The sequence below is a fragment of the Osmerus mordax genome, chromosome 18 (genome assembly GCF_038355195.1).
Source record: "Osmerus mordax isolate fOsmMor3 chromosome 18, fOsmMor3.pri, whole genome shotgun sequence".
In the NCBI taxonomy this organism is placed as follows: domain Eukaryota; kingdom Metazoa; phylum Chordata; class Actinopteri; order Osmeriformes; family Osmeridae; genus Osmerus; species Osmerus mordax.
The window spans coordinates 5,110,946-5,137,704 of record NC_090067.1 but is presented as its reverse complement, the minus strand read 5'-3'; the positions used below and the strand labels follow the sequence as shown (position 1 = coordinate 5,137,704).

Genomic DNA, 26,759 nt, shown 5'->3' with positions numbered 1-26,759 from the left:
AAAGCAGGCAGCTTAGCTGCAGGGGTCAAGGACAAGCTGCCATCACCCTGACAACGTCACCCCATAATACAGCGGAAATATAGTATTCCCACAAGACACTGAACTTTGCCACTCCAACCTGGCAATTACATCACCACTATGCCCCCCACCACCCCCACCCCAAATGGTGAATGAAAACACAGAACAAATCGCAAAAATACGAAAAGTAAAGGCTGCGTTCACAAGTCACTGCCGTTCAGGCCTGTTGCTTTGTAAAAACATGCAGAGATGGCGAGGCAGAGAGCGAGAAGAAAGCAGGACGAGAGAGAGAGAGAGAGAGAGAGAGAGAGAGAGAGAGAGAGAGAGAGAGAGAGAGAGAGAGAGAGATGGGTTCGAGGCCGTAGTGGTGAGTTCTCTGCTGGTCTGGTTTTACTCCCCTGGTTGGGGGCGTTCTTGTTCAGGAGGAACAGCAGGGGGCGTTGTCACGTCAATGGAACCTCTCAGTCCACGAGGGGTGGAGAGGAGGAGGAAGAGGAGGAGTGCTGTCTGTCTATCTGCTGAGGCTGACGGGAAGGCTGTCTCGTTTCCTGCGACGCCACGAGTTGCGGTTGTACTGCGTGTGAGCGTAGGTGTGGCCGCGGTTCACCAGGACAGGGCTGCTGATCACCGCTGGGTTGTGGAAGCTCTTCATGGGGAACTTGGGGCCGTTCTGGAGAGATGGATGAGGGGGGGGGGGGGAGAGCGGGTTGGTCTGTTTACCACTGAAGAAAACAACATCCAAAACGGGTTCAATACAATACAAAGAACGTTTCAACGGAAGGATAGAAAAGAAAGGTAGAGAAGAGAACATGTGACAGGTGTGTGTGTATGTGTGTGTGTGTACACCAGGGGCTTATACTACGAAGCAGTATTTGGAGTTAGCGAGGTAACTTCAGGATTAACCCTGTGTTGTCAGTGTCACAACAGTGGTTCACTTCTTACCAGGCGAGATCATCATAAAACAAACTGATTAAAGCAAGGAAACCTTATTTCTTACCTGTTGACCTCATCAAATTAGCTTATAAGTAAGCCTATTTACTGGTTTGAATTATGTTTTGCATTTGTTCTTTCTTTACTTGCTCAGACGAGTTTTAAAACCGTTTTGCAGCCGAAAAAATATGGCTAAAATTGGCTTACATGCCATAACATTTAGTCATTTTTCGTCAGCCGTAAGACTACACCTAAGTCAAATTAATTTAATGGAATACACAATTGTAATTAGATCAAGGCCTAATCGTGCCTTAATGATGGGGCAGATATATGGGTAAGCCTATCAACTTCAGCAATTATTCACTAGCTTTCCTTCCTTTGTTTTGTTTTTAGCCTGAATTATATTAAAAAATCCATCATATTTATTTATTATTATAGTTGGCTCATCTTGTGTTAAATATGCAGCTCTGGTAGACTTCATATTTGCAATTAATAGTAGGGTACAAAACACCGTCCCCTTCACATGAGTACGCTCCTGGCTAGATGGTGAAACCCTGGCTTGAGGTAAACGAGTTGATAACCACCGCCGTGACACCATTTAGCTTAGCTTAGTCTTAGTGAAGCCAGCTAACAAGGAGATATCCTGGGCATGTTGAATGTGCTTCGTACTACAGGCCCCCAGAGTCAGACATATAGACAAGAGAGAAAACAGAAAGAGAGAGAGAGACAGATTCTCCCTGTGGCGCCGTCGGCGTCCAGCTGTCGCCCGCCTACCTTTTGTGCGTGGCTGGGGTGGGGGCTGGGCAGAGTCTGGGGGCTGGAGGGGGCAGGGGCGGGGGGAGGCATGAGGTAGAAGGGAGGGGGCCCCGTGTCTATACACACCTGTCTGCCAGGCAGGGGGTGCATCGCCAGGCCACCGGGCAGGGACACACGCGCCTGTCCGGACGCCAAAACACCCGTCAGAACTCAACAGGACCCCCCCAAATACAGAACACATCACGACACACTGTTTCCATCACAAACTCCTAAACTGTGGAACTCCATCAGAAATGCTCCTACGCCTGAATTTGCTTAAAACTCACAATTCTCTCAGGTTTTTAATTGTGAATTTAATAGTGTGTGTCATTGTATATTATGCTTTACGAACGCAATTTTACTGTACTGTAACGCTTTGAGTGCAAGAAAGGTGCATTCCAAATAAAATGGCTGATTATGATTAAACCTCTTGCTAAAAAACCCAAAACCAAATTGTTCCATGTCCTGCAGACAAAGAGAGCCCGTCTGAATCCTCACCTGTGAACCAGGGTGTATCATGAGGTGGTGGGTGCCCATGCCAGGCTTGGCTGTGGCCATGGTGAGGCCTGGGGGCAGGGCCATGCCCAGCGCCTGGCACTGGAACAGAGACAGGGCCGGGGGAGGGACCGGACACGGCGTCGAGTCAGAGTCCTGGGGAGGGCAGAGAGGGGGAGGGCAGAGAGGGGGAGGGCAGAGAGGGGGAGGGGTTAGCGAGCTCCGCGCGTCCCTGTGGTGTTGAGAGGCGTGTGGGTTTATGTGCATGAGTGTCTATATGTATTGTGTGTGTCCATGCATGTGTGTGAATGTGCGTATACATGTTTGTGCATGTATCAGTGTGTGTGTGTGTGTGCGTGTGTGTGCATGCATCAGTGTGTGTGTGTGTGCGCATTAGTGTGAGCGTGTGTGTGTGCATGCATCAGTGTGTGTGTGTGTGCATCAGTGTGAGCGTGTGTGTGTGTGCATGCATCAGTGTGTGCGTGAGCGTGTGTGTGTGCGCGCGAGCGTCCTCACGTTGTCGGACCCAGACAGCGAGGAGACGGAGGAGGCTGAGGAGTGCTGCTGGGGGCTGGACAGGGACATGGGGGAGTCCACGCTGGGGGGGGACACAGAGTCTCTCTGCTGCTCCTCCCCGCCCAGCACGCCCCCGGGCTCCCGCTCAGACGCGCTCTCCTTGGGCAGGGCTCCTGCAGGAGGGACACACAGGGCAGGTCAGCGGCAGGGCGGACGAGACGCCAGAGAAGGACCCAGCAGGCCGACACGAATAAACAAAATATTCAGAAACCTTTTTTGTTGTTGAAAATTGCCTACTACATGACCTAAAAAGAGTAGAATATGTCTTCCAGTTTCCAATTTGCTCAAATCTAAAATACCTCCAAATAGTTTTTACTTGCACGCTGTACCACAGTGACGGACCTGGTGTGCAAAAGCTCACAAGTAGCTGGCTTCAAAATGTGATCATCGACGACAAATGATTCCCGGCCTGCAAAAGTGACGAGCACTTCCAGAACCTCCAAAGGTGGAGATAAGTTGTGATTGTAAAGGCAGTGTGTGTGTGCGGGGCATTACCCCTACTCTCCATCCGTGCTTGGTGCCTGCCCCCCCACTTCTTGATGATCCACTCCCTGTAGTCAATCACTTCCTGTGTCACCTTGATTATCCTCCCCAAAGTGCTGTTTGTACAGAGAAGAGCGAGAGACACCGTGGGGGAAGCATTAAAGTGTGGCACCGCGTCAGAAGGAAGCCAGTTTGAAAGAAATGGTGACATTGCGCTTGCTGGCGGGTGGCGGGGCCCTACCTTTCGATGTCCTTGTTGGGGTAGGAGCGCGCCAGGGGGGACACGGCGTGGCTCAGGGTGATGTAGGCGTAGTCGAACACCTGCTTCACCTGCATGGCCCCGTAGGAACTCCTGCCCACATCGTTACCTACATCACACACACACACGGAACCCAGTTCAAACCATGGCCCCTCACATATTTACCAACACACAAATCTTGAGATGAGATATTCGAAAAATGTCAAAAAGGTGTAGAACACGCACACACACACACTCTCAAACACACACACTCTCACACACACCTGGGAGCAGGGGGTCCTCTATACACAGCATGGAGGGCCGGTTCCCGTTGGTCATGGCCTTCATCATCTCCTCCTTGGCCATGTAGGCCCCTCCGCTCCGGATGCGGATCCCCGTCTTCAGGTAGTTGAACTGGCGGCCGTACAGCTCGAAGAACTCGATCAGCAGGATGCCCAGGTTTATGTTGGGGTTCCGGGCGTCGATGCGAGGATGGAGCTGAGAAAGAGAGAGAGGTGGAGAGTAGGGGGGGAGAGAGAGAAATAGTATGGAGAGAGAAAGAGAGAGGGAGAGTGGGGGGAGAGGGAGACGGTGCAAGAGAGAGTAGAAGGAGAAAGAGAGAGTAGAAGGAGAGAGGGTGAGTAGGGGGAGAGAGGGTGAGAGACTGTCAGAACCCCCCAATTAAACACCCGACCAGACAGGAGAACACTTGAGACTGCTGTCACACTGCCGTCACACTACAATCACCAGAGCCCGGCACGCCGTCCCCAGCGCTGTAACACTCCGGTCAGGACGCCATCCACCCCACTCCTGCACACAGGCACAAACTCTACCTGTCTAAACCTGCTGGGAGGACTTCTAAACCAGTGGACCTGTAAAGCTATGGAGAACCTTGGCGCGAGCGTGGACGGACTGGACCGGGGTTGCTCTCAGAACCGTCAACCCCCAGTCTGGGGGAGGAGGTCAGAGGCTGGGACGTCATCCCCTCCGCCGGTGTGAGGGGGGGCTGCGCGTCATCACGCGACAGGGGTGGTCGGAACGACGACAAACCCTGCTTCGCAGCTGAACACGGCGCAGCGTTTCGGAGTGGGGACAAGGTTTGGTATCGAAAGAGTTGAAACGGGTTTAGCAGGGCAGCGCGAGACGCTACGCGGCTGCACTCTGGAAAAACGACAACAGCACTTCAGCACTTCTCAGGAGAACCACTTGGTCTCTGTCTGGAAGCTAACTCAGACAGATGACCAACTACAAACAGACTCCAACCTCCCCCCAAACACTCCACTAATGACTTGCGCCCGGCCAACGACCTCACTCACTTCCATTGTCGATTTGAAAGACAATGGGGGCAGTGCTGACACGTACCCCCACCCTCCCCCCCAGTGTGTCTGTCCACCAGCTCCTCCTCCCCCACCTCCGCAGGGGGCCGGGGCCGAAACTGCCCACCTGAGCTCCCCCCCCCCCCCCAGACGAAGAGGCAGACTGCTTAATCCCGGTGCACTTCCAACACGTCCATCATCCTCCCCTTCCTCCCTCCTCCTGCTGCCCCTGCCAAGGAACCAGGGCCGACGTCGTCCGCTCTGCCGGACCGCAGCCCGTCATCCCTCCGGGGCCCTGAGGGTGGGAGGAGAGACCGTGGACGACCCCCTCCCTTCCTGGACAGGAAGTCTGTGAAGCCCTCCCCTCAGGAAGAGGGCTGTGGGCCATCGGGACCCAAACCTCACGGCACGAGTACTGCGCTTTCCCCACTGCAGTTGGCCTCACCAACAAGGCCCGGGACCCCTATTGACACCGGTTGTCATCTCACTTGTTCTGATCACACTTCTTCATATCTTCTAGTGTTCATTTGTCACTTACGTCACTGTATTTTGCACTTCTGATTTTTTTTTTTCCTTCCTTGCAATGAGTGTTCATTGTTTATTGCATTACAGATCATTATCAGACCAAAGCGAATCCCTTGGATGTGAAAAACCCACTTAGCAATAAACCTTCTTCCGAAGCTAACACACTAACACCTAGAAGCCACGGTAGACCATTTCCCCCTCTGCATCAGGCAAATTATATTATACTGTACATGTGTTTTTACGTGTGTGTTATCATGTGTGTGTTACGCCCGTGTGTGCGTGTACCTGCAGGAAGCTGATGACCATGAGGATGAGGCTGTAGGAGCTGATGCCTCCAGTGAACACCTCGTTCAGGTCCCTCTGCAGCAAGAACTGCTTCAACACAAAGATGAGGTAGGGCAGAACAGGGTATCTCTGGAAGAGAGGAGAGAGAGAGGACGGCAGGTCAGAGAGAGAGAGAGAGGAGAGAGAGACAGACAGAGAGAGAGAGGAGAGAGAGAGAGAGAGAGAGAGAGAGAGGAGAGAAAAAGCGAAAACGGAACCAAAAGACAACAATTGCCGTGTACCAATGAACCCAGTGCACATATCTAACGTTGCGGTTTAACCCCCCAGGCGGAGCACCCCCGATCCCAGCTCTGGCACCGGGGGACAGAGGGAACCCGCCTGGAGAGCTGGGCCTCACTCTTCAGGTCAAATACCGGGCCTCTGAGGCTCTGCCTGCTTCTACACTGGCTCACTTCACAGCGTTGAAAAGCAAACGGGGCAGCGTCACACTGGACGCACGCTCGAATCTGTGACGACACTGCAGTGAATAGTCGCGTGCGCTTCGTGTATTCGGTAAGACGTGCTTGTTCAAATGTCACGTTTGCGTGGTGTGCTGCGTGTCGGGGAAGCCTGGGTTCGCGGAACACTTGCAGTCGTCTTCATTTTTCGAGGCATAAGCCTCGTTCTGACGGCAGGCAATGTTAAGGAGAGACCATCCGACCGGGATGTTGCTTCTGCACTGTAATATTCTTTTTTTCTCTTTTTTCCCGCCGTGCCTGGCAGCTGGGATGTGGTTACTTAGTGATGTGGCCAGTAAATACATACCGTTCCTTGACTCTGGCTACCGAAATACTGTCAGAACATATGCGCCTCTGATCCTAGAACTTTCCTGCCTACACCATCTGTACGTGGCTTAGGATAAAAGCTTTGGCTACATGAATTGAAAATTGTTGGGGGGGAAAAAGTTCCCTTTCTTGGTTCTCAAGCCAGAGCTTCACCCTGGAGAGCAGCCTACCAATCTCCTCTCCTCCCCTGACTCTGGAGAACTGACTGTTGACCGTCATGAGCGTGGGTCCGGGTTCAGACGCGTGGCGAGCTAGCGACTACCTTTGGAGCTCGGCAGAGCTGCTGTGTTGTCTTGACATTATCAAGTCCTCTTCCACTGACACCTGCCTCCCCTTGGAAGAATGCCAAGCCGCGACGCTCACTTCCGAGTTGTCATTTGGACAAATATGCACGCAAAAAAAAAAAAAACGGGCTTATCGTATATCCCTGCACTCCAGGACGTTGGCGAGGGCTGCCTTGAACGGCGGAAGGCCAACATTCAAGTGACAGCTTGACACCGAGGTGCTCGGAACTCTTTCGACGTAAATACGTCAGTAGCACGGTCGCCTAAAAATTCACAGGACTCAGCGGGCTCCAGGACACAAAGGACCAACTAATGAACATGGACGCGGTCCGACGTTTCTAGATGTCCAACTGACAAGCACGGCACACTGCTCTTCTATAACCAACAAGTCCAGTCCGCCACTCATTTATGGATACCAGCCAGTCTTAGGAGGTCAGACAGGGACACGTTAACGAGAGACCAACAAGGGTTAAGGAGACACCAGTCCACGGGCTCACCTTCACGTAGTCTTTGATGAAGCGGGCGGCCTTGACGCCGGTCTCCACGTTGAAGCTGATATCCACCTTCACCTCCGTCTCCTGATCCGTCAGCTTGATGATGGGCACCTGTGTGACGGGGAGAACACGTAAACATACAGGCGGCGTGTCGGGGGCACAAGGCCGAGCCCCGTCCTTTTAGGAAAGCCCACACGTCCCTCACGGGGGGCCTCCTGTCAAACATCCTGGTTGCGAGGGTTCCCACACTCCTTTAAAAGAAAATAGTGAGCCCGAGCAGGCTTTACAGAAGCTCACAGACGACAATTAAAAAGAGCGCGGCGCTTGATGCGTGAACACTTTTCAACCGCGCTGTTACGGTGATGGCGGACGACGCGGTCACTCGCCCTTCTCTAAAAACACGACACGCCCCTTTTTCTATTCTCGCACAAAATATATCGACGCAAGCGCCTTCGACGTCTCACAACACACACCGCACGCAACGCTTCTCACCGTAGCCTTGTCCAGAACCTTGATGGACAGGGGATCCGCCACTTTGTGTCTGCGGAGGGCCTGCTCCAACTCCTGCAACGGGGGCCGGTCCCACCTCCCAAACACCACCAGGTCGATGTCGCTGCGGCAAACACAAAAGCACCACGGCGCGGTCATTGGATGGTCGTTATTGGATGTTGTGGAACGAGCGTCTCAAAGTGGACGCGGCTGTCGTCTTACCTTGTCGGGAGGTAGAGCCCGGTGCTAAAGCTGCCAAATATCTGCACCTGTAGACAGAGAGAGCTCTTTCAACGTACAATTAAACACCTGACACATTCCCTATCAGTCACTGGTCACATGAATGGGTAGCTTACGTACTGTGGGTGCGTCCGTGTCAAAATTCAGACATGCAGCATGACATTTGTTGAGCGTGTGTGTGTGTGTGTGTGTTCTTACATCAGCGGAGGGCCACAGCTCTTTGATGACCGCCTCTATCCTGTTCACCACCTCCTTCCTCATGGCCGCCTCCTCCGGACGAGGAGACATGAAGTTGTAGAAGTCCACCACCTCCTCGTGGAGTCTGGGGGATCACACAGGAGAAGACGTGGGTGAGAAAAAACAAACGCACCCCGACACACAAATCACTTTCAGAACCGGAGAGGGTTACCATGTATCAATCAATCACATATTTAACAGAAACTCCCACAATTCCCACAATAAAGGAAATTAGGGCCAGGTCTATTGAAACCGTCTGCCTTATCGCTGGCAGATCTCTATTTGTGTGTGTCATTTAACTGAGAAATGTTTACAGTTATGACCTGTCAAATGTGTAGGGGCTGAATTAGGGGGTATTTGGTTAACTGGCCCATGGGTTCCCAGACATGTTTGCACTTCCACAGGTATGCCAATACCTAAACACTGTGTACATTATGGTTTTAAATGATTCTGTTGATTTGAGTACATTTCTAGCCTATATCAGGCTGTATGTATATTTTGTATTGTGCCTGTTCATGTGGCTGTTCCCCTAATAAAGTTATTTTAGTGTACAGGAACACTGCTAGAGATCCAACTAGCGCTGGACACAGGGAGCCGGTCTGAGTGTGCATGTCTGAGCAAAAACTACAGGGTAGCTAATAGGTTTGCCAGGATTCTGTGAAAGACATCTGCCTTGCTAACTCCATTAGTCGAATCATTATTACTATTTGTATAATTTTTGCACAATAAAAAAGTATCTACCAGCTGACAGTAAGGATTAGTTGTGAAAAAGGAAATGCCACAAGGCGCGATAGTGCCCCTTGAGGCCAGGACATGTATTGCTCCGTTAATTCAAATATTTCATACATTTTTGTAATTGGATAGAGAGCTGACAATGCATTCAAGCGAAAATGGTTAGAGTATCGTCACTTGGTAAAATTCCTGCTGTGACCTGGAAGAGTCAAAGTTGGTAGCTGCTAGCTAGGAAAGGAACCAACCTACTGGTTATACAGTGTGATACAAACGGGCGGCACCAAAGTTGCTACCAAATTGACTTTCCTGACCAGCACTAAATTCTTGCGCTGAGAATTCCAAGGGGGGGTGCAACCAAACATTACGAATATCACAAGTTCATGTAACACATCTGCAGCTTCCTCTAAAATAAATGTAAAAGGTTCTCTGTTGAGAGTAGCTACCAGAGTTTTAGTTTTGATTGATCATCACCAAGTTAGCTTTACAAGTCTAACGATTCAAAGATTTAGCTGGAAGGTCAACGCGACGAAAGCTACTCATTGGCATTTAACTAATTTTTGCTTGTAACTTGGCTTGCTAGATAGCGTTAGCCCTAGCTAGCTTGATCCGGCAATTTGCATAGCCCAAATTTGAATATTAGCTAGACTATTTTGTTGAGGATGGCACTATTTACTATGTTAGCTAGCTCTACATTGTTCAGGACAGGGTACAGTAGCGAACACACCATATTCTGCTAACCATACATTCCACAAGTTTTCCCAATTTTAAATGTGTCCATTAATCTGGGGTCTAGATAGCGGCTTGCTAATTAGCAGTAGAAGCTAGTCAATTGCGGTAGCTGGCCAGCTTGCACAATTAGCCTAGCTTAGCATGCGAGTCACTGCGTGCCCGGCATTATTATCGAGCAACAATCTATAATAAATGTCCTTTTCTAAGCCCTCGTCTTGCTAGACTAGTTCTTTACAAAAACACAAATTACTGCTGATTGAGATGATAGCCCAAGATGACACTTCCTGACCACGAGTTGTACAATTCGACCAAAAATTGAGAGTTACCCGTACTTAGCCATAATTAGCGTAAATTATCATGATTAGTTAGCATGCATCATACAAAGCAACGTAGCAATAATCTCACCCATTGACACCTGGGTTGTATTTCCTCGTCTTCCAAGGGGTCCCCGTGCTCAGAAAATTGCCATTAGTGCAGTTAGAAAGCAGGTAATTCATCCCATAGGTGCTCGCCTTATTGTCACTTTTCCTTCGGCTTGGATGGTGATTGTGGTAATTTAGGGGTGCAGAGGGCTGAATCGGTTGACTCTTCACACAATTTTGTTGAAAATTGTACTGTGGATGTTCCTGAAGATGACGATTATGGTACTGGTGGTTAACATTATTATGCATGCTGTCACTAAAGCTAAAGAACAGATTGACACCTCCAGCATTTTTATTCATGTTTCCCATTACATTTCCACCACTAGTCCTCCCCAAAGAGCAATTCGAAGATGGGCTGTCCGTTCCAGATTCTAGCGAAGACGAAGATGAGACTGATCTCGTCTTCTGAGGCATTTTCCCCTCTCCTGAATCTGCCGTTACTCTGTTGCCGTCCGCTTTCGACAGGGTCACAGAGTTTGGTACGTTTCCGTTCGAGAGTGATATTCCAAGAGGAGAAAATGCAGTGCCGTTAGTAATAGTGCCGTTCGCAGTACTATGATGGCTGCTGTTTAAACTAGTACCAGCGTTACTGCTGCTACAAATGCTTTTGCTTGATGCTACGGTCGCAACATTTTTAAAAACATCCAAAGCCGGAGAATTCACGCATAGATTATGGTTCTGATTGTAATGTTGACCGGATTGTGTCGATACTCCCTGAGAAGTCTCCCAAACGTGCATCCATAAGGCGTTCGCAGGTCCTTTCTGTTCGGGCTGAATCCAAGATACCCTCGGATCCATTCAACTTCTCTTTAGGCAGCCCCTTCCAAGCAAAAGCAAATCAATGTGCCAGTTAAAATTACGCGATTGCCTGGACCGAAGTAAATTTTCTAATGAACTGGGTTACAAAAATAAAGAGAAATTCTAAACGCCGAACCGAATTAGGACCATTGATAAAGTGGCCCTTTTCACACCGCTAGCGGAAAACTGCTAGCAGATTCCTACGGGAATTCAATATGGCGTAGTCTCTTCAAACCGAAGCAGCATGCGCATGTGTGTAGGATTTTAAGCAGTGAACACACCTCCGTCCACCGCCCACTCTCATCCTTCACCCTTCAGTGAGCGAATTTTTTACTAAATATTTAAGTCTAATTTGACAATGCTATTTTCCACGCCACAATGTTTACCATAACTGTAAACTGGATAGGCAAGTCCAATTAATGAGCACACATAAGACCATACACGTTCAAATCAAATAACAATACAATACCAATAGAAAAGAAAAATGCATAATTGCTGCACCTTTGATACACACAACTGTACACTTATTTATCGCTAATATTTTCACCATAGCATGAACTACTGGCCCTTAGGTAAGAGTTTAGATTGGCAGGACAATGTATAGGTAGGGCTAGTAAATTTAATTCAAATATAATTTATTTAGAAACAGTAGGCAGAGGAATTACATAGCTATAGAGACCTTTCTTCGGGAACTGTAAGTGTTATGCCTCACATGCAATTAACAAAAATCCTCCGCACCATAAAACTTGTAGAAGGGGTTCAGGCAATCTGGTGTAGGAGCACTCACAGCTACTTCTGTAGTAGAGTGTATCTTGCGTAATATCTGCTTCTCTCCCTGCTCACGTGCAGCATGTGACAGAGCCAAGGAAACGCCCCCAGAGCAAGCGTGTCAGCTAGGATAACTCTCCCTCTCATCCACAGGCACGACCAAGCTCTTTGCTCGAGTGAATGCTTTTGAAAAAGAACAGCCCCTGTTCTCTGACAGTAAATAGGGTATTTAGGTCTAGATAGGCCCTTCCTCTCATTATGACTGAGGACTAGTTCATAACCACATTCTCAGTTTTTCTTCAGGCAAGCCACATAGGTTGCCTTAGTGTGTATGTTTGGATTGGCTCAGGGTAGGAGAAAAGCTGACACATCCCTGTGGTAAATAAACACACACACATGCATCACTCAGTGCTGATACTAGACCACAATATGCTTTCCAGAGTGCTCTCTTGTGTAAACAAAGGATCATATCTTGGAATGAAGTGGATGGAGAGTGGTTTATGGCCTTGTTGTAGCTTGTCCCAGGCATGAAAACATCTCTGGTTGGCTTTTAGTTTTTAGCCTAAAGGAGTTTGGGACTATGCGAGTTACTATATGGATGGGAGGGAAAAAGGAAAGGTCATGCAGCAATGAGGTTAAAAAGAGAAGTGATCTCTGACATGAAATATGTCACTATTTAAAAGACCTAAGCAGTGATTTGCATAATAACATCTGCTAAATGGATAAAATATTATTACATCACACAGGCCTTTTTTTGAAATAACTTGATAAAGGCACAATTGAATGCAGTTTTGAATGGCAGTGTGCCAAAACAACAACTAAACACATTTATGTATTTAGTTCCTTGCTGTTCACTGAGCATTTTCTTTTTGGTTCATGGGGGTTGTTCCGGCAGAGATGTGTCACGATTGATCATGATAATTTAATAATTTTTAAAATCATGATATAATTTTTTATCATTTTCTATGATTTTATGACAGACAGCATTACATGGCGTTCACTGTGCTGCCCATTTATTTCACTCTCCCTCCTCATATGTTTCAGACCCTTGTTCCAATGTCTCCTCATCCTGTTCCCTCTCCATCTTTGACATTGCTGTCGTCCGGTCTTAGGTGATCACGTGGGACTGACCATGTCTGTGTTTGAGAGCTTAGGCGACAATACAAACGTCTCGTTTCAGGCACGGGGAGAGCTTTTGAGCACCATGTTTGATCCTGGTTCGATCTGCCGCTCTGCTGCTCAGTGTCCAGGTGAAGAAGACGTAGGCCTCAATAGTCCCCTTCTCCCCATTTCCCGGCGACTGAGTAGGTTTCAAATGAGATGCGGAGAATGAGTGGTATAAGTCATGTAGTGTCAAAGAGAGAGAGAGAGCTCTCCACTGAGTGTTACACTCTGTAAGCACACATAAAACACAACAAGGACAACCCCCTGAAGATGGGTCTGCTGCCCCCCCTTGGTTTCGATGAGCATTGATTGATATAAATTGCTTTTATCTGTCCGACTCTTGCTCAGAACCAGATCATTCAGAGCGGTGCTGGTCTTAAAACCCAGGAAGCGCCTACAGCTAGCACAGTACTTTCATGTGAATTCAGTTCATTACTTTTAAGTGGACTTCATTTTTCACCTGATATCGATTCCTTATTAAGAAAGGCAAAGACTGGTTGCTTGGTCCACAGAGAAAGTAGTAACACAGACAAAATGTAAACTGTCACAGTGTGTTGTCAGGTAGGTATATTCCACTCAAGGTCCAGATGGGGATGATATATTCCTTGTGCAAAATCTTCAAATGATGATGATTCATCATACAAAAAAAACTATTATCTAGTGATCTAGCATCCAAGTTCCTATCAAAAAAAGCATTGAGAAATGGTGCTCAAGTACTTTTTTGCATTTATTCCTACAAAACGTATTTCAACTATGTATTATATGTTCATTCAGTCAGTCGAGGAGAACGTCATTATAAACGGTAACTGTTTTTAGACACCTGTTGGGGGTACTTTAAAACACAAATGGTATCAGAGCCTTCCTGGATTTCGGATAGTCTTCAAACTTAGTTAGGTACCACCTAGAAAAAGACAACACATGTTTTAACTCAAGTCCAATGTGTATACAACCCTGCCCAAATCGTCTAAGTGGAGTTCCAGTGTGAGAGATGCTCTTACCTGTGGTGTGCCACAGCCCTGCTAGAGAGGACTATGAGGGTGAAGACGGCGAAGGAGGTGCTGTGGATAGACTGACCAGCCAGAGCAAACCCAGCCCACTCTGTTATCTCCCCAAAGAAGTTGGCTCCAGACACATACTCAAACAGGCCACCTGAAGCGTAAATCATAAGTTAGAAAAAGGAAGACCCACTTCACGTGTTAAGTGATGGGTGTAGCCTTCTATACTACAAAAATGTGATGCGTTTGCGGTTTTCCATAGTTGGTCTTCCAGAGTTCATCAACTCTCGGTACGACTTCCAGTTTTGGCACCTCTCTTTAAGTTTCTCTGAGAAGTTGTCAACGTTCAGAAATCCCAAAGGCGGCATTTAAAAGGAAAAACGCAGCCTGACATTGACCCTAGAAGCCTGTTCATCCGCAGTTGAACTGCATGTGTTGGGGCTGCGAGCACTAGGTGCGGATGTTGTGGGGGATTCCAGACACGACTGACAGTTTACTGCCGTTTCCAGCTTCTCCTGCTGAGCTTCATGTCTTCAGTTTTTCGGGGTGGATCCTTTGAACAGGTTCATTACAAGTTCACCTTAAACACAGATTATTGTAGCGGCCATGTTTATAGCAACCCTTGTACATAAAAGAGGGGGCCAAATAACGGCTTGACGTTATCGATGGCAGGTCTGTAGCCATGCCGACAAGACACGTATGGCCTCAACTCAGTGGTCGGAATGACCAGCCTCTCTCACTCCCTCTTTTTCTTCTTTTTTTTTCTCTGTCTCTGATGCACCAATTTCAAAAGGTTGTTTTGTTGTACTTGCTTATAAGCATTAAGGTAATTCTGTTGACCTTGTTTAAACTGGCCTATTTGTAGATGGGGCAAATCACAGTCAGAGCAATTGTCCTATCAGGGACCTACCACCCTGCCAGGCTAGTTCTTTTATAAGAGTCAATTTTACCTCTGGGTATCTTGTAGCCGGTCTCTCCAGGCTTCCGTAGGTTTCTCAAGATGTGATCTGAGTGGATGTTTACTAGCCAACCCACCAACCACAAAGCAGATCCTGGCAACCACACATACAATGTTATGGAAAAAAATGAGTATCTCAACATTTCAAATCTCAATAATAAATAATATTAATAAATAAGATACCAGGTAAAGATACTGTTATATTTTATTTAAAAGAAGAGGTCTATGCAATGTGGACGTCTTACCTAGGATGAAACAGGGGTGTATAATCCAGTCTGCGGTGTAGTGGGCATAATGACTCAGGTATCGCACCTGCATGTATCCATTGTAGACGCAGAAGACAAACGCCAGAATAAAAGACAGAAACGGTGTCGATTTCCCCCCTCTAATTAAAAATGGATAGATAAGAGACCTGAAACCAAATAGGACAATAAACCATCAGTACACCATCAAATGACCATAACTAAATATTTTGCAAATGAGCAATTGTTGAGCATACCTTTGCACATAGTGACAGAAGTACATAGCTAGTAATAACTGATTTGGCCGCAGAGAGGTTCTTGCAGAGGATGTCAACGTCAGTAGGCATACTGGCACAACAAACGCTGGAAGCTCTTGCACAAACCAAGCGAATTTCACGTTCACTGGGAATCCATATTTGCTTGAAGCATATCGGCCATATGGGACATTCTCAAAAAGTAAAGTCAGGAATGTGCAAACTGCCATAAAAATCATGAAGTAAGCCATGCAGTCCAATACGTACAACTCATCTTCTTCCGAGGAGAAGAACTTCGCAATTATGGCGTCCATCGTGGAAGTTTAAACCAAAAGTTTATTGAAAGAGGGGAAATTATGAAAATAGAGACAATGTAGACAACTATGAATCAATATATCACACACATCTAAATTCACTTAGATTCATATCCGACTGGAAGTCATAATGCACGGAAGACCGCACGATGAATGGGTGCGCCCACCTTCATTTACATCCACCAATCAAAGCTTCAACAGGCCGACTGTTGATCCAAACGAACCAATCCAGTGAGGCTGTTTTGCATAAGAATTTATTAGAGCCAATCGAAAAACGATTCGGCATAAAATACAGATTACACCAAAGAAACTTTCCTCTTTGAATTTTAACATTTTAAATCGTTTTAACTAAAAAGGTTGTGTAAACTTCCCGTTGAATGCCTATTCAGTGATAGGATACACAAGGATACACAAAAAATAATATTTCAGGCAAGTCTCTCGGCTACAATGCTGGTCCTTTCTCACATTGGTGCGTGAACACAGTGTGTGCGTCAGCTGTTGTCGCACAGAAGCTACACGCGTGGGGAAATTGTAGCACGATTGCCATTAATATCACACAGGTTGTCCCGTTAAAACGTTTCGAGCAGTTTTTTTAAGAGTTCTCAGTGTTTCCAACATGGGGAAAAGAAGTAGACAGAGACAGAAAAATCAACAGAATGGGAAGCCGGGTGGGAGAGACGACAGAGACAATGCTGTGAGTTTCCCATCATTACATTACATTTATCATCAACTCATCAACATCAACTCTCCGTAGCTTCAAATACGATTCATTGTACTGTATAATTGAGCAAATAAGGCATATACTAATAAAGCATAGTTTACTTAATTTGTTTACGAAAAAAGCCAGGTTTGTGGCAAATTGAGTGGAACGCAGGATTTCTAACGAAGCTATAGCTGCCAACCCTATACAGTCGGGGAGTATTACAGCTAACTGTCACAGCCTATGCAGAAGTACATGTAGCCCTTAGTTGAATCACTTGACTATTAAAATAACATATCCCCGGTCAACCATTGATGTAGCTGTGCCCATTAGCAACCATACTCACATGCTCGCCATGTCTATGCATCCTAGGGCTGGGGCGCAGGCTATGCCGACATCGTCAAAGAGAACAAGCTGTTTGAGCAGTACTACCAGGAGCTTGGCTTGGTGCCCCCCGGGGAGTTTAACCAGTTCATGGCGGCCCTCAGGGAGCCACTGCCCGCCACTATCCGCATCACAGGGTACAAGAGGTGTGTACAGGAACGAGGACACCTCTGCCACAGGTGTCCAGAGCTCATGGTCATTCCAAACTGCATGTGTCCTCCTTACCAATGGTTTTTCTTCCCTGCTGATGTGACCCAGCCACGCCCAGGAGATCCTCCACTGGCTGAAGGACAAGTATTTCAAGGAGATTCAGGAGGTGGAGATCGATGGGCAGAAGTTTGAGGCTCCACAAGCTTTGAGCTGGTAAAGCCTGATATGGTCTACCTGTAAATGGCGGAACTTAAAACACACACTCTTCAGAGCGCACCACACTGGCTGTGTGTATATCTAAGGTGTGCGTGTGTTCCCAGGTACCCTGACGAGCTGGCGTGGCACACAAACATGAGCAGGAAGATCCTGAGGAAGTCACCTCTGCTGGAGAAGTTCCACCAGTTCCTGGTCAGCGAGACCGAGTCGGTGAGTCCAGCTGATGGGACTTGTAGTTCGGTGAAGCCCCCCCCCCCCCCATTATTGTACTAGAAGAAAGAAATGGAGACACTCATCTTTTGTCCTCACAGGGTAACATCAGCCGTCAAGAGGCCGTCAGCATGATCCCCCCTCTGCTCCTTAAGATCGAGCCGCATCATAAGGTAAACACACCAGTGTTGTGCCCATTCCAAACCTGGCCTCGGTCCCTCTTCAGTGTCCTGATGGAGGCTGCGTTCCATTTCTGGAGTGTTCTAGCTAGGTCTAATCCTTTTGTGTGTTCATGTGTAGATTCTGGACATGTGTGCTGCCCCGGGATCGAAAACAGCCCAGCTGATAGAGATGCTACATTCAGACATGGACGTGCCTTTCCCAGGTTCGACCAAACACGCACACAAAATACCACACAGACTACAGTTGCATATCTAGCCTACTGTCTAAACATTTGTAATCTCTCACTCACCTCTCTCTCTCTCTCTCTCTCTCTCTCTCTCTCTCTCTCTCTCTCTCTCTCTCTCTCTCTCTCTCTCTCTCTCTCTCCCCCCCTCCCCCAGAGGGTTTTGTCATTGCCAACGACGTGGACAACAAGCGCTGCTACCTGCTGGTGCACCAGGCCAAGCGGCTGAACAGCCCCTGCATCATGGTGGTCAACCACGACGCCTCCAACATCCCCCGGCTGCAGGTCGACGCCGAGGACGGCAAGAAGGGCATCCTCTTCTACGACCGCATCCTCTGCGACGTGCCATGCAGGTACCCCCCTCGAGGGCTTACACACGTGTGTGTGTGTGTGTTGGGGGGTAGACATAGTTCTTAGATTGGTAGATTGGTCTTTGTTTCCTGAAATGTTAAGCAGGCTGCTACGCGTTTGCTTATGGTAGGCGAGCTATACGGACGAACAGGAGAGGAAAACATACATGCCCGCTTCTGTTTGCGTTGACTTTATTTTGGGAGTAATTTTGCAGCCACACCAGCCTTAGAATAATTTCGCAGAGTCGCTGAGTGTATGTTTAGCTAGCCACATTCCCCCGGTTTGGGGACTGTGCCAAAGACAACCGTAGGGAGAGAAAGGAGGATGGAGTGGAGGAGAAACAGGCGGGGGGGGGGTTTGGGCGTGTAGCCAGCGACCCCTAAATGCAGGCTTCTGCTCTGCGTCCCAAGCTCCGCACTGGGAGAGCTTCCTCCAATGTCGGATCCACGCGATCCGCCGATTCTGTGTGAATGCCTTTTGGCGCAATCTCTAGCTCTGCTCGGCTAGTAATGTCTGCTCTGTGGTGGCGGCTGCAGCGGAGACGGCACCATGAGGAAGAACATCGACGTGTGGAAGAAGTGGACCACAAGCAACAGCCTGCACCTCCACGGGTGAGCAGAGAGAGTGTTGTGTGTGTCTGTGTGCGTGTGTGTGTTTGTGTACTAACGCGCCTCGTCACCCCAGGCTGCAGCTGCGTATCGCGGTGCGCGGCGTGGAACAGCTGGCGGTGGGAGGGAGGATGGTCTACTCCACCTGCTCCCTCAACCCCATCGAGGATGAGGCCGTCATCGCCTCCCTGCTGGAGAAGGGCGAAGGTGAGACGCGCCCACTCACCGTCCCCCACGCACGCACGCACAGCACGCGAAGCGCTAACCCTGTGCCCCTCAGGTGCGTTGGAGCTGGCCGATGCCTCAGCGGAGCTCCCAGGGCTCAAGTGGATGCCCGGGGTGTCCTCCTGGAAGGTAGGGGGCGCCACCCTGTTCACCATCTCAACCACCAGCAGCTATGATCCACCACAGTAGAGCTGAGGTTCTCTGTCTGTCTGTCTGTCTGCCTCGCTCTCTCTCTAGTTGATGACGAAGGAGGGCCAGTGGTACAAGGACTGGTCCGAGGTCCCAGAGAGCCGACACACGCAGATCAGACCCACCATGTTCCCCCCTCCAGATCCTGAGAAACTGTCCGCCATGAAGCTTGAGAGATGGTAAACACACACACACACACACATACCAGGGATCTGTGTGTTTGGCCAGACGCACTTGAGAAAGGATATCACATGCTCATAAAAGCAGTATTACTGTGTGTACTTTATGAGTTCTCATAAATCTGTGTTTTTCGGCCAGTGGATGGTGCTGCTGTTCAGGTTCTCTCTGAGCCCCATGTTCTGTCTAGTTAGACATGTTTGTCATTTCGAAGCAAGGTGGCGCTAGTATTCATGAATGCACTTGTATACACATTTTATTATTATTATCGTTTTTCAACCTATTTAACCTTTGACATGATGAAATTGTGTGTGTTTGTGTGCCAGTATGAGGATCCTTCCTCATCACCAGAACACTGGAGGATTCTTTGTCGCTGTCCTGGTGAAAACGGCCCCCATGCCCTGGAACAAAAGACTACCTAAGGTATGACACACACACACACACCGTATACAACGTGGATGTTGGTTCCCCCTGGCCACATTTGACCACCCAGTAGCCAGCAGTAACAGAGTCCCTCCCTCCTTGGCTCCCTCTCCAGCTGAGGAATAAGGACCTGGCCTCCAGCTCAGCGGCCCAGAGAGAAGACTCTCCAGGGGGCACCCGTCCCTCAGACGCCCCTCTCCCCGGGCCTCCGGAGGGTGCGAAGGAGGAAGAGGTGGGCGGAAGCGAGCACACCGTCAAAGAGGAGTCTGGCAATGGAGAGCAAAGGCAAGAGCCCCCCAAAGAGGGAGCGTGTGGGTAAGTTGCGTGTGTATCTAGCAGCGTTATTGTATGTGTGTGACATGTATAGCGTGTGATGGGACCTCCTTTTCCCCCTGTATTTTCCAGGCCGCCGCCCTCTAAGAAGATGAAGCTGTTTGGTTTCAAGGAAGATCCCTTTGTGTTCCTGACCGAAGATGACCCTGTCTTCCCTCCCATACAGTGAGTCCTCATCCCCCTCCTACGCTGTAGGTCCTCATCCCCTCCATGCATTGAGAAGTCATCCCCCCCCATCATCCACTCCATGCAGTGTGCGGGAGAATTAGGGGGAAATAGAGGACGGATCCGCCTCGATATCAACTCCACGGGAAACGTTGTTCGGCGTGATCACGCGCGTGTGTGTCTGTTTTCCAGGAACTTCTACGACCTGAGTCCGGACTTCCCCAAGCAGAACGTCCTGACCAGAACCCACGAGGGCAAGAAAAGGCACCTGTACATGGTCTCAAAAGAGCTCCGCAACGTGCTGATCAACAACAGCGAGCGCATGAAGGTCCGTGTCCCTGTGTGTCTCTCTGCCCCTGTGTGGGCGGCTGCCAGCTCATCACGGGAAGGCTTCTCTAACAGCTGGGGACCCTGTGGTACCCTCCGAACCAGGCACAGGTGGCCCTGTGCGCGTGCGGCCTAGCCCGTGCGAGTACGCGTCCAGGCACACTAATAAGCGACCCTCCTCTTTTGTCTCCGTACCAGCCCGGCGCTCTTCTGTTTGTGTTAGCGTTAACCTAACGTTAACCCTAGTCAGACCCTAGCGCTGGTCAGCGTCTGATCCCTGTCCTAGAAGCTGTGGAACCTCGGAAGTGCAGCCCAGCCACTCTCTGTGAGCCTTCTTAACCTGATTGTGTGTGTGTGTCAGGTCATCAACACAGGGGTGAAGGTATGGTCTCGCAACAGCGACGGGGAGCAGTTTGGCTGCGCCTTCAGACTGGCTCAGGAGGTAACACACACTCACACACACACACACACACAGTCATGTTACCGTGGGCTCTCCCCTCACCTCCTCGCCCTCTCCTCTTCCACCTCCCCAGGGCATCTACACCCTGTATCCCTACATCCGCTCCCGGCTGATCACGGTCAGCGTGGAGGACATCAAGGTGCTGCTCACACAGGAGAACCCCTACCTCAGCAAGCTCCAGGACCAAGCTCACTCGCAGGCCAAGCAGATAGGTACCTACCTGGACGCGTGTGTGTATATGTGTGTGGGTGCTGTGCTCTACTGCATCATGAGTTGTATTTCTGGTGCTCTCGAGTCACGTGGGTGTGCTGTTGTGTTTCCCAGGTATGGGAAGCATCGTGCTGAGGTACCAGCCTAACCCCAGGTATGTCCTCCGTGTGTGGGGAGAGCGGGCGGTCGAGCGCGTTTTTAAATGGCGGGAAAATGGAAAAAGTTTCAAATCGGTCTCTTTCTTTTAATCGTTATCTTTCTGTCTCTGTCTTTCTCTCACACTGTTTATCTCGCTCTCTCTCTCTGTTTTGCCCCTCCCCTCCCTCCTTCACTCAGTAACCAAGACGAGCCCCAGTGTCCCATCGAGCTGTGTGGCTGGAGGGGGAAGACCTCCATCCGAGCCTTCGTGCCCCGCAACGAGAGGTTCCACTACCTCCGCATGCTGGGGGTGGAGGTGTTCCGAGAGAAGCAGGGCGTGGGCAAGCCAGGGGCCAAGGGCCCCACCGAGGAGGAAGGGCCGAAGGGAGAGCCAGAGAGCAGGGACGACCACAACGGAGGGAAAGACGACGTCTCAGACTCCAAGGGCAACGGAGCCGATCAGGCGGCCACTTGAGAGGGAGGGGGGGGGGGTGAAAGGAGAGAGGAGGAAAACGAGATGAGAGGTGGAGAGCTGTACAGCTTGAGCTATGTTTATTGGTTTGAGGCTGGACCAAATGTCTAATGGGGAGGAGGAGGGGGGGGGTGGACTCGAGGTTAGGTCACTAAACCACTGCCATAGCAGGAAGAACACCCCCCTTGTAGAGTGGCCACATGGACTGGTCCCCTGCTCCTCCAGTCCAGGTCCAGGACTCAAACGCTTTAGTGAAGTGGCTTGTTTTGTTTTATACTGCTGTTTACTTTTTTTTCCCCATTTTAACTGAAGCAAGGACCCGGTGTGTTTCTTAACGTGCTCAGTCACGGTTGCTTCAACCGCTGTTTCATTTTTCTATGATTGTAATTAAGAGAATATGAAATCCATTAAAAGTATGAAATCCACTCACGGTCTCGAACACTGATTTGTCTTGCTCAACTGATGAGGGGATGGGTGGTAAATTGATTATTTTGTTTCATCCAGTTGTTGATTGTGCCAACACTGACAGTCAGACTACTAGAACGCATCTCCCTAAAAACCCTTCCTACAAACGCATTGTGATCCGAATTGTAGCAGGGTTGCCATGACGCTGTCAACGCGTCAGAACACAACAGTTGCACGCACATCTCTAGCCTGTTTAGTACCCGTCCCCGCTGCCATGGTGACCGCAGCCATGACAACCAGCCCCCTCACCTCTTGTTGAATCTGAAGGAGGAGAGGATGGAGACCGTAGAAACGAACATTTCTTCTCGCGCTGCTTTTTGTCTTCCTTCCCATCTCTGAAGTGTATGTGTGTGTGTGAGTGGACACTCACCAACTATGATTAATGCTAGCAAACAGGAGAAGGGCCTGGGTGGGGGGGGGGTAGATGAAGAGGATGAGGGAGAGTGTTGGAGGAGAAAGGTTAGTTTGGCAGAGATGAAGTGTTGGAGGGAGGGAGGGAGCGGGGGAGGGAGGGGGGGGAGAGAGGAGGGGGAACAAGAGTTAAGTCAGTTCAGGACACAAAAAGGCCATTTCAGTCCTCGGTCGAGTTGAGAGGGACATCGTTGGAGACGGAGGGAGCGATCGGGCTGAGGGAGGACGTGAGAGGGCTGATGGGGAGTCACGTGACTTTCCCAGCTCCGCTGAGGAAAAGACCACGTCAACTCTGGCTCGACGTGCAACTCACAACTTGAAGGTTGTCCGCTTTCTCACAGCTGTAACGTTCACCGCAAACCCACCAATACTGGAAATGACATCCTCTCATGCTCCCCCCCCCTCTCTATCTGTTAATCTCTGGCCTCTTTGCCTTTTTTGGGGGATGTTTATTCCTCTCTCCATCGCCCTGTCCCTCTGACGGTCTCTGTTCTGACAGGGATTTGAAAGTACTCTGTGACCTGAACTCAGAATCCCAAATGTTCACATAATTGAAATGCTCCCAAATTCCAAATCCTGTCATTTAAACAGTAGTTGGTGGTTGCAGATTCTTCGTGGAGAGGGTGATGACGGCAGGAGATATCCAGCCACCACCATCATCCTTCAAGCATCATTCAGATGCGGTGGAAGTTCCTCTCTTAAATCTGGCTTGATTCACTGCCCCCCCCCCCCTCCCCTTCTGTCACCCCCTCCCCCTATGACCCTCCCTCCCTCCCCCCTAGCTTTCAATCCCAGGCTCTGGCAAGCTTCATGCTCCCTTGCTCTGAGCCTCGTGGACATGCATATATGGTTGGGATTATATAATCCAACTGTTACGCAACACCCCGAGTCTGGGGGAGTCGGATTCAGACTCACACATCGGCATGGTGAGGGGGGCGGGGGGGGACCAGAGAGGGGACGGAGCTTGAGTTCCATGTTTGGATTAAGCTAAATCCTACTCATCTTCTGCACACGAGCGCACACAGACAAAAAGACGCTGCCAAACACGTGCACGCGCGCTCATCGACCGTCACTCCAAATCATGGTGCCAAATCTCTGGTAATGGACGCTTGCTTTGACTGCGTGTGTGTAGTGGTTTTAGGCTATCGCAGACATTTATAATACAACATATTTGATGCAAACCTCCCGAATGGCACACAGAGAGAGAGAGGCCTTGTTCTTTTTGTAAACTCATTGGCTGTGTATGGCCGTGTTTGACAATGCCCATTTCATATTAGTTCAACATGGGGTACGTATCACACTGTCTTTGCCTTCGAATATAATTCATTTGGATTTTAAACTTTGAACACCTTTTGCCACTGCTGTGCCACTGTTATAGCTGAGTCACTTTTAAAGAATGGGCAAATTGACAATTGCGCAAATTTCATCATTTCTATCGTTCACATCCTTTAATTGTAAATCTCAGTAAGAGTATGATAGTTACCTTACTTTTAAATCCCTTACCTTTTAAATGCCCCACATTTACTAAGACCTCTCTCTCTCTCTCTCTCTCTCTCTCTCTCTCTCTCTCTCTCTCTCTCTCTCTCTCTCTCTCTCTCTCTCTCTCTCTCTCTCTCTCTCTCTCCCTGTCCCTGTCCCTGTCCCTGTCCCTGTCCCTGTCCCTGTCCCTCCCTCCCTCCCTCTCCCTCCCTCCCTCCCTCCCTCCCTCTCCCTCCCGCTCTCTCATTGACAATGACAAATCACTTGAGAGGAAGCTGTAGCTCAATGTAAATATGTTCTGAGTTCAGGGCAGAATGCAGGTGAGGGACAGTGTCCCTATGTGTGTGCGCGTGCGTGTGTGTGAGCGTGTGCACGCATGAGTGATTGCGTTTGTGAGTGCAGGCTGCTGTGTGGGTTCAGGGTTGGTGCTACTAATGAGGGAGTCTACTACACTCCCAGTTTGGAGACCCGTGAAGACAAGGAGGAATGAAGGAGGGATGCATAGCAGAAGAAAATGATGCGTTAGAAGGAATGGGGAAGGAGTGAAAGAGGGAGGGGGCGAGGGCCAGGGGGGGAGGATGGAGAGAAGCATGTGGTGGATGAGGGGGGAGTAAATGGGTGAAAGAGGTCGGAGAGGGAGGAGGGGGGGGGGGGGAGGGCCTGGTGCAAGGCTTTATTTAGCACATGCCTGCAGGTGTTGCCTAGTAACAGAGACGAAACAGACCGAGGGAAGAGAGAGCATGCATCTCTCTCTCTCTCTCGCTTTCTCTCGCTCTCCCTCTTTCTCTGTATATTTCCCTCTCTCCTTTTCTCCCTCTAACTCTCTCTCTCTCTTCTCTTTTCGTCTCTCTCTCTCTCCCTCTCTCTCGCCCTCTCTCTTGTCATAGTCTTTCCCCTCCGAGTCTCACACACAGCCATGACTTTGTGTGACAACTGTTTCTCTTCATTAGCAGTCAGACCGGCTGCTGTGGCCTGGCCAGGAAAAACAGAGGAGGCAGGCAGAGGAGAAGAGCAAGAGAGAACGAGAAGTGGAGAAGAGGAGAGGAAGAGTGGTGTTGTGCACTCCTCCAGTATACCAAAAATATATATATATATCTTTAGCACCTTTTCTGTTAGCATCTCATTCCTGTGTTCTGTTTACACTCTCGACCCTGGCCAGCTGGAAGACCACTGTGCTCAGAAGGTCTTCTTTATAAATGAAATGCTGGCTAACTAGCTGCAAGACAATACAAAATACATACTTTCTTTTCAAGACTCCACAGTGACAGTATCCATTTGTTGATGTTTGAGGATCGATAATAATGATTATAATGATAATATAATAATGATTGAACAAGGCATCATGGGATCAGAGGTCAATTCAAAGACAAGATCCCTTCCTCTCTACCCCCTGAGAGGCCTTCGTGGAGATGAGGAAGAAGAGGAGGATGATGACGGAGGGGAAGGGAGAGTGACAGAGCGGTGTGTGCTGAGAAAAAAGGAGGAGTGGTTAAGGATCGATTCAAATATGTTTTATTGTTACTAACCAAAAGTAAAGGAAGTTGAGATGTGCGTGTTCACATGTGTGCGTACGTGTGTGCGTATCTGTGTGACAGAAAGAGGGAATTTGATCAAAAAGATAACTATTGAAGGTCAGTGTATGAGCAAGTGTGGAAAGATCCAGATGGCCCATCCATTTTGGTTCAGGCTGCTGCATCATGGGATGTGATGTCCAGCAGGTCAAATTGGCCACTGTGTTGCAAGTTGCAACACTAGTAATTGTGTCAGAGGTTTGTGGGCTTTTGATGAAGTTGTTGCATGTTAACCGTGAAGATGCGCACACCAATCCTAAAATGTGATGCAGATGGTAAAAATCCATGTCAACAAGGGTGGGCAACCACTGCGGTCAATATGTGGTTAAAAGACTGCGGTTTAAAAGCGGGCCGCTTTCAGCCGGTCCTAGAGAAGGCAAAACCAATGAAAGAACATGTCAGAGAACCTACAGAGAAACACAGAGGGTGTTCCTTTTGTAGCTGAAAACATAACAGTAAGCCTGAAATAATGATAGTAGACTGGTGACTGAAACGTTACCATGGCCAAAGGGGAAGCTCCCAGGTCAATGGTGAAGCTTGAGCTCAATGAGGGAAGGTTGAAGTTCACTTTAAGGTGCTTCCCATCTGGAATCAGAGACAGGTGTGACCCCCTGTTAGATCTACTGCTGTACGGTGCTAAAAGCCAAGATGGCATTGTAAGAAACTGAGATCGTTGCTCGTGGGCTGTTGGGTTCTCACCCCTTGCACTGGTCTGGCTGGCCCGACCGGAGCCACTGAGAGCAGGGGAGGACGAGGAGGAGCGCTCCGTCTCCGCGTCCTTCCTCGGGATGGAGGTTCTGCCCTCCCCAGGCTTGTCCTCCAGCTCCCGTGCTCGTCCGCCGCACGGGGACAGGAGGTTGCTCACTCCTCCTGCCTGGGCAGGGACACCCTCAGGGGAGGCGGGGAGAGCCGAGGTCATCGCAGCTTTAGCTTCTGCCTGCTGAAAACCCCCCATGGACAGTTCATGGCTTGTCTTCGCACAAAAAAAAAACTGAAAGGGTGTTTCAGTTAGTCCAGACTGTGATGTTTGGAATTTCAATTTCATGTAGGATGTACCTGTTTTGTTGAGGGTGACGGGCCGGCA

The 26,759-nt window shown here is 49.3% G+C and overlaps 3 protein-coding genes across 4 annotated transcripts; 1 reads left to right on the top strand and 2 right to left on the bottom strand.

Annotated features, from left to right (window-relative positions):
• Window positions 1-277: 277 nt before the first annotated feature.
• On the bottom strand, window positions 278-11,073 carry tent4a (terminal nucleotidyltransferase 4A). The gene is made up of 14 exons (XM_067255839.1): window positions 10,679-11,073; window positions 10,096-10,567; window positions 8,191-8,314; window positions 7,975-8,021; window positions 7,756-7,876; window positions 7,267-7,374; window positions 5,662-5,790; window positions 3,820-4,033; window positions 3,539-3,665; window positions 3,310-3,413; window positions 2,755-2,927; window positions 2,242-2,394; window positions 1,723-1,884; window positions 278-688 (listed from the first exon to the last, which is right to left on the bottom strand). Exons 1-14 carry the CDS (start codon window positions 10,908-10,910, stop codon window positions 530-532), a joined length of 2,325 nt encoding a protein of 774 aa, XP_067111940.1. The 5' UTR covers window positions 10,911-11,073; the 3' UTR covers window positions 278-529.
• A 497-nt stretch (window positions 11,074-11,570) lies between these two features.
• Window positions 11,571-15,716, bottom strand: srd5a1 (steroid-5-alpha-reductase, alpha polypeptide 1 (3-oxo-5 alpha-steroid delta 4-dehydrogenase alpha 1)). Of its 2 annotated transcripts, XM_067255795.1 has the most exons (6): window positions 15,559-15,716; window positions 15,295-15,456; window positions 15,041-15,207; window positions 14,788-14,889; window positions 13,841-13,991; window positions 11,571-13,743 (listed from the first exon to the last, which is right to left on the bottom strand). In XM_067255795.1, the coding sequence occupies exons 1-6, from the start codon at window positions 15,603-15,605 to the stop codon at window positions 13,677-13,679; spliced, it is 696 nt and encodes a 231-aa protein (XP_067111896.1). In that variant the 5' UTR covers window positions 15,606-15,716; the 3' UTR covers window positions 11,571-13,676. The 2 variants fall into 2 exon arrangements, with proteins under 2 accessions (XP_067111896.1, XP_067111895.1); XM_067255794.1 differs by having other exon boundaries at window positions 15,295-15,716.
• A 402-nt stretch (window positions 15,717-16,118) lies between these two features.
• On the top strand, window positions 16,119-22,174 carry nsun2 (NOP2/Sun RNA methyltransferase 2). Its single transcript, XM_067255542.1, has 19 exons — window positions 16,119-16,299; window positions 16,678-16,835; window positions 16,948-17,052; window positions 17,160-17,265; window positions 17,367-17,438; window positions 17,566-17,650; window positions 17,829-18,024; window positions 18,559-18,633; window positions 18,707-18,837; window positions 18,911-18,984; window positions 19,093-19,223; window positions 19,548-19,644; window positions 19,760-19,959; window positions 20,050-20,142; window positions 20,335-20,470; window positions 20,831-20,911; window positions 21,003-21,141; window positions 21,254-21,293; window positions 21,476-22,174. Exons 1-19 carry the CDS (start codon window positions 16,222-16,224, stop codon window positions 21,750-21,752), a joined length of 2,274 nt encoding a protein of 757 aa, XP_067111643.1. The 5' UTR covers window positions 16,119-16,221; the 3' UTR covers window positions 21,753-22,174.
• Window positions 22,175-26,759: the final 4,585 nt, after the last annotated feature.

What these genes read in the sequence shown, in the direction of transcription:
- srd5a1 (XM_067255794.1), bottom strand. Translation starts at nt 15,605, where the DNA reads ATGGACGCCATAATTGCGAAGTTCTTCTCCTCGGAAGAAGATGAGTTG. An exon ending in CGGCTACAAGATACCCAGAG is followed by an intron (nt 13,992 to 14,787) that starts GTAAAATTGACT and finishes TTTACGCTTCAG; the next exon opens with GTGGCCTGTTTGAGTATGTG. An exon ending in AGGGCTGTGGCACACCACAG is followed by an intron (nt 13,744 to 13,840) that starts GTAAGAGCATCT and finishes GTCTTTTTCTAG; the next exon opens with GTGGTACCTAACTAAGTTTG.
- tent4a (XM_067255839.1), bottom strand. Translation starts at nt 10,910, where the DNA reads ATGGATCCGAGGGTATCTTGGATTCAGCCCGAACAGAAAGGACCTGCG. An exon ending in TCATCAAAGACTACGTGAAG is followed by an intron (nt 5,791 to 7,266) that starts GTGAGCCCGTGG and finishes CCTCTCTTCCAG; the next exon opens with AGATACCCTGTTCTGCCCTA. An exon ending in CCCAACAAGGACATCGAAAG is followed by an intron (nt 3,414 to 3,538) that starts GTAGGGCCCCGC and finishes CTGTACAAACAG; the next exon opens with CACTTTGGGGAGGATAATCA.
- nsun2 (XM_067255542.1), top strand. Translation starts at nt 16,222, where the DNA reads ATGGGGAAAAGAAGTAGACAGAGACAGAAAAATCAACAGAATGGGAAG. An exon ending in CCTGCTGGAGAAGGGCGAAG is followed by an intron (nt 18,838 to 18,910) that starts GTGAGACGCGCC and finishes TGTGCCCCTCAG; the next exon opens with GTGCGTTGGAGCTGGCCGAT. An exon ending in CCGGGGTGTCCTCCTGGAAG is followed by an intron (nt 18,985 to 19,092) that starts GTAGGGGGCGCC and finishes CTCTCTCTCTAG; the next exon opens with TTGATGACGAAGGAGGGCCA.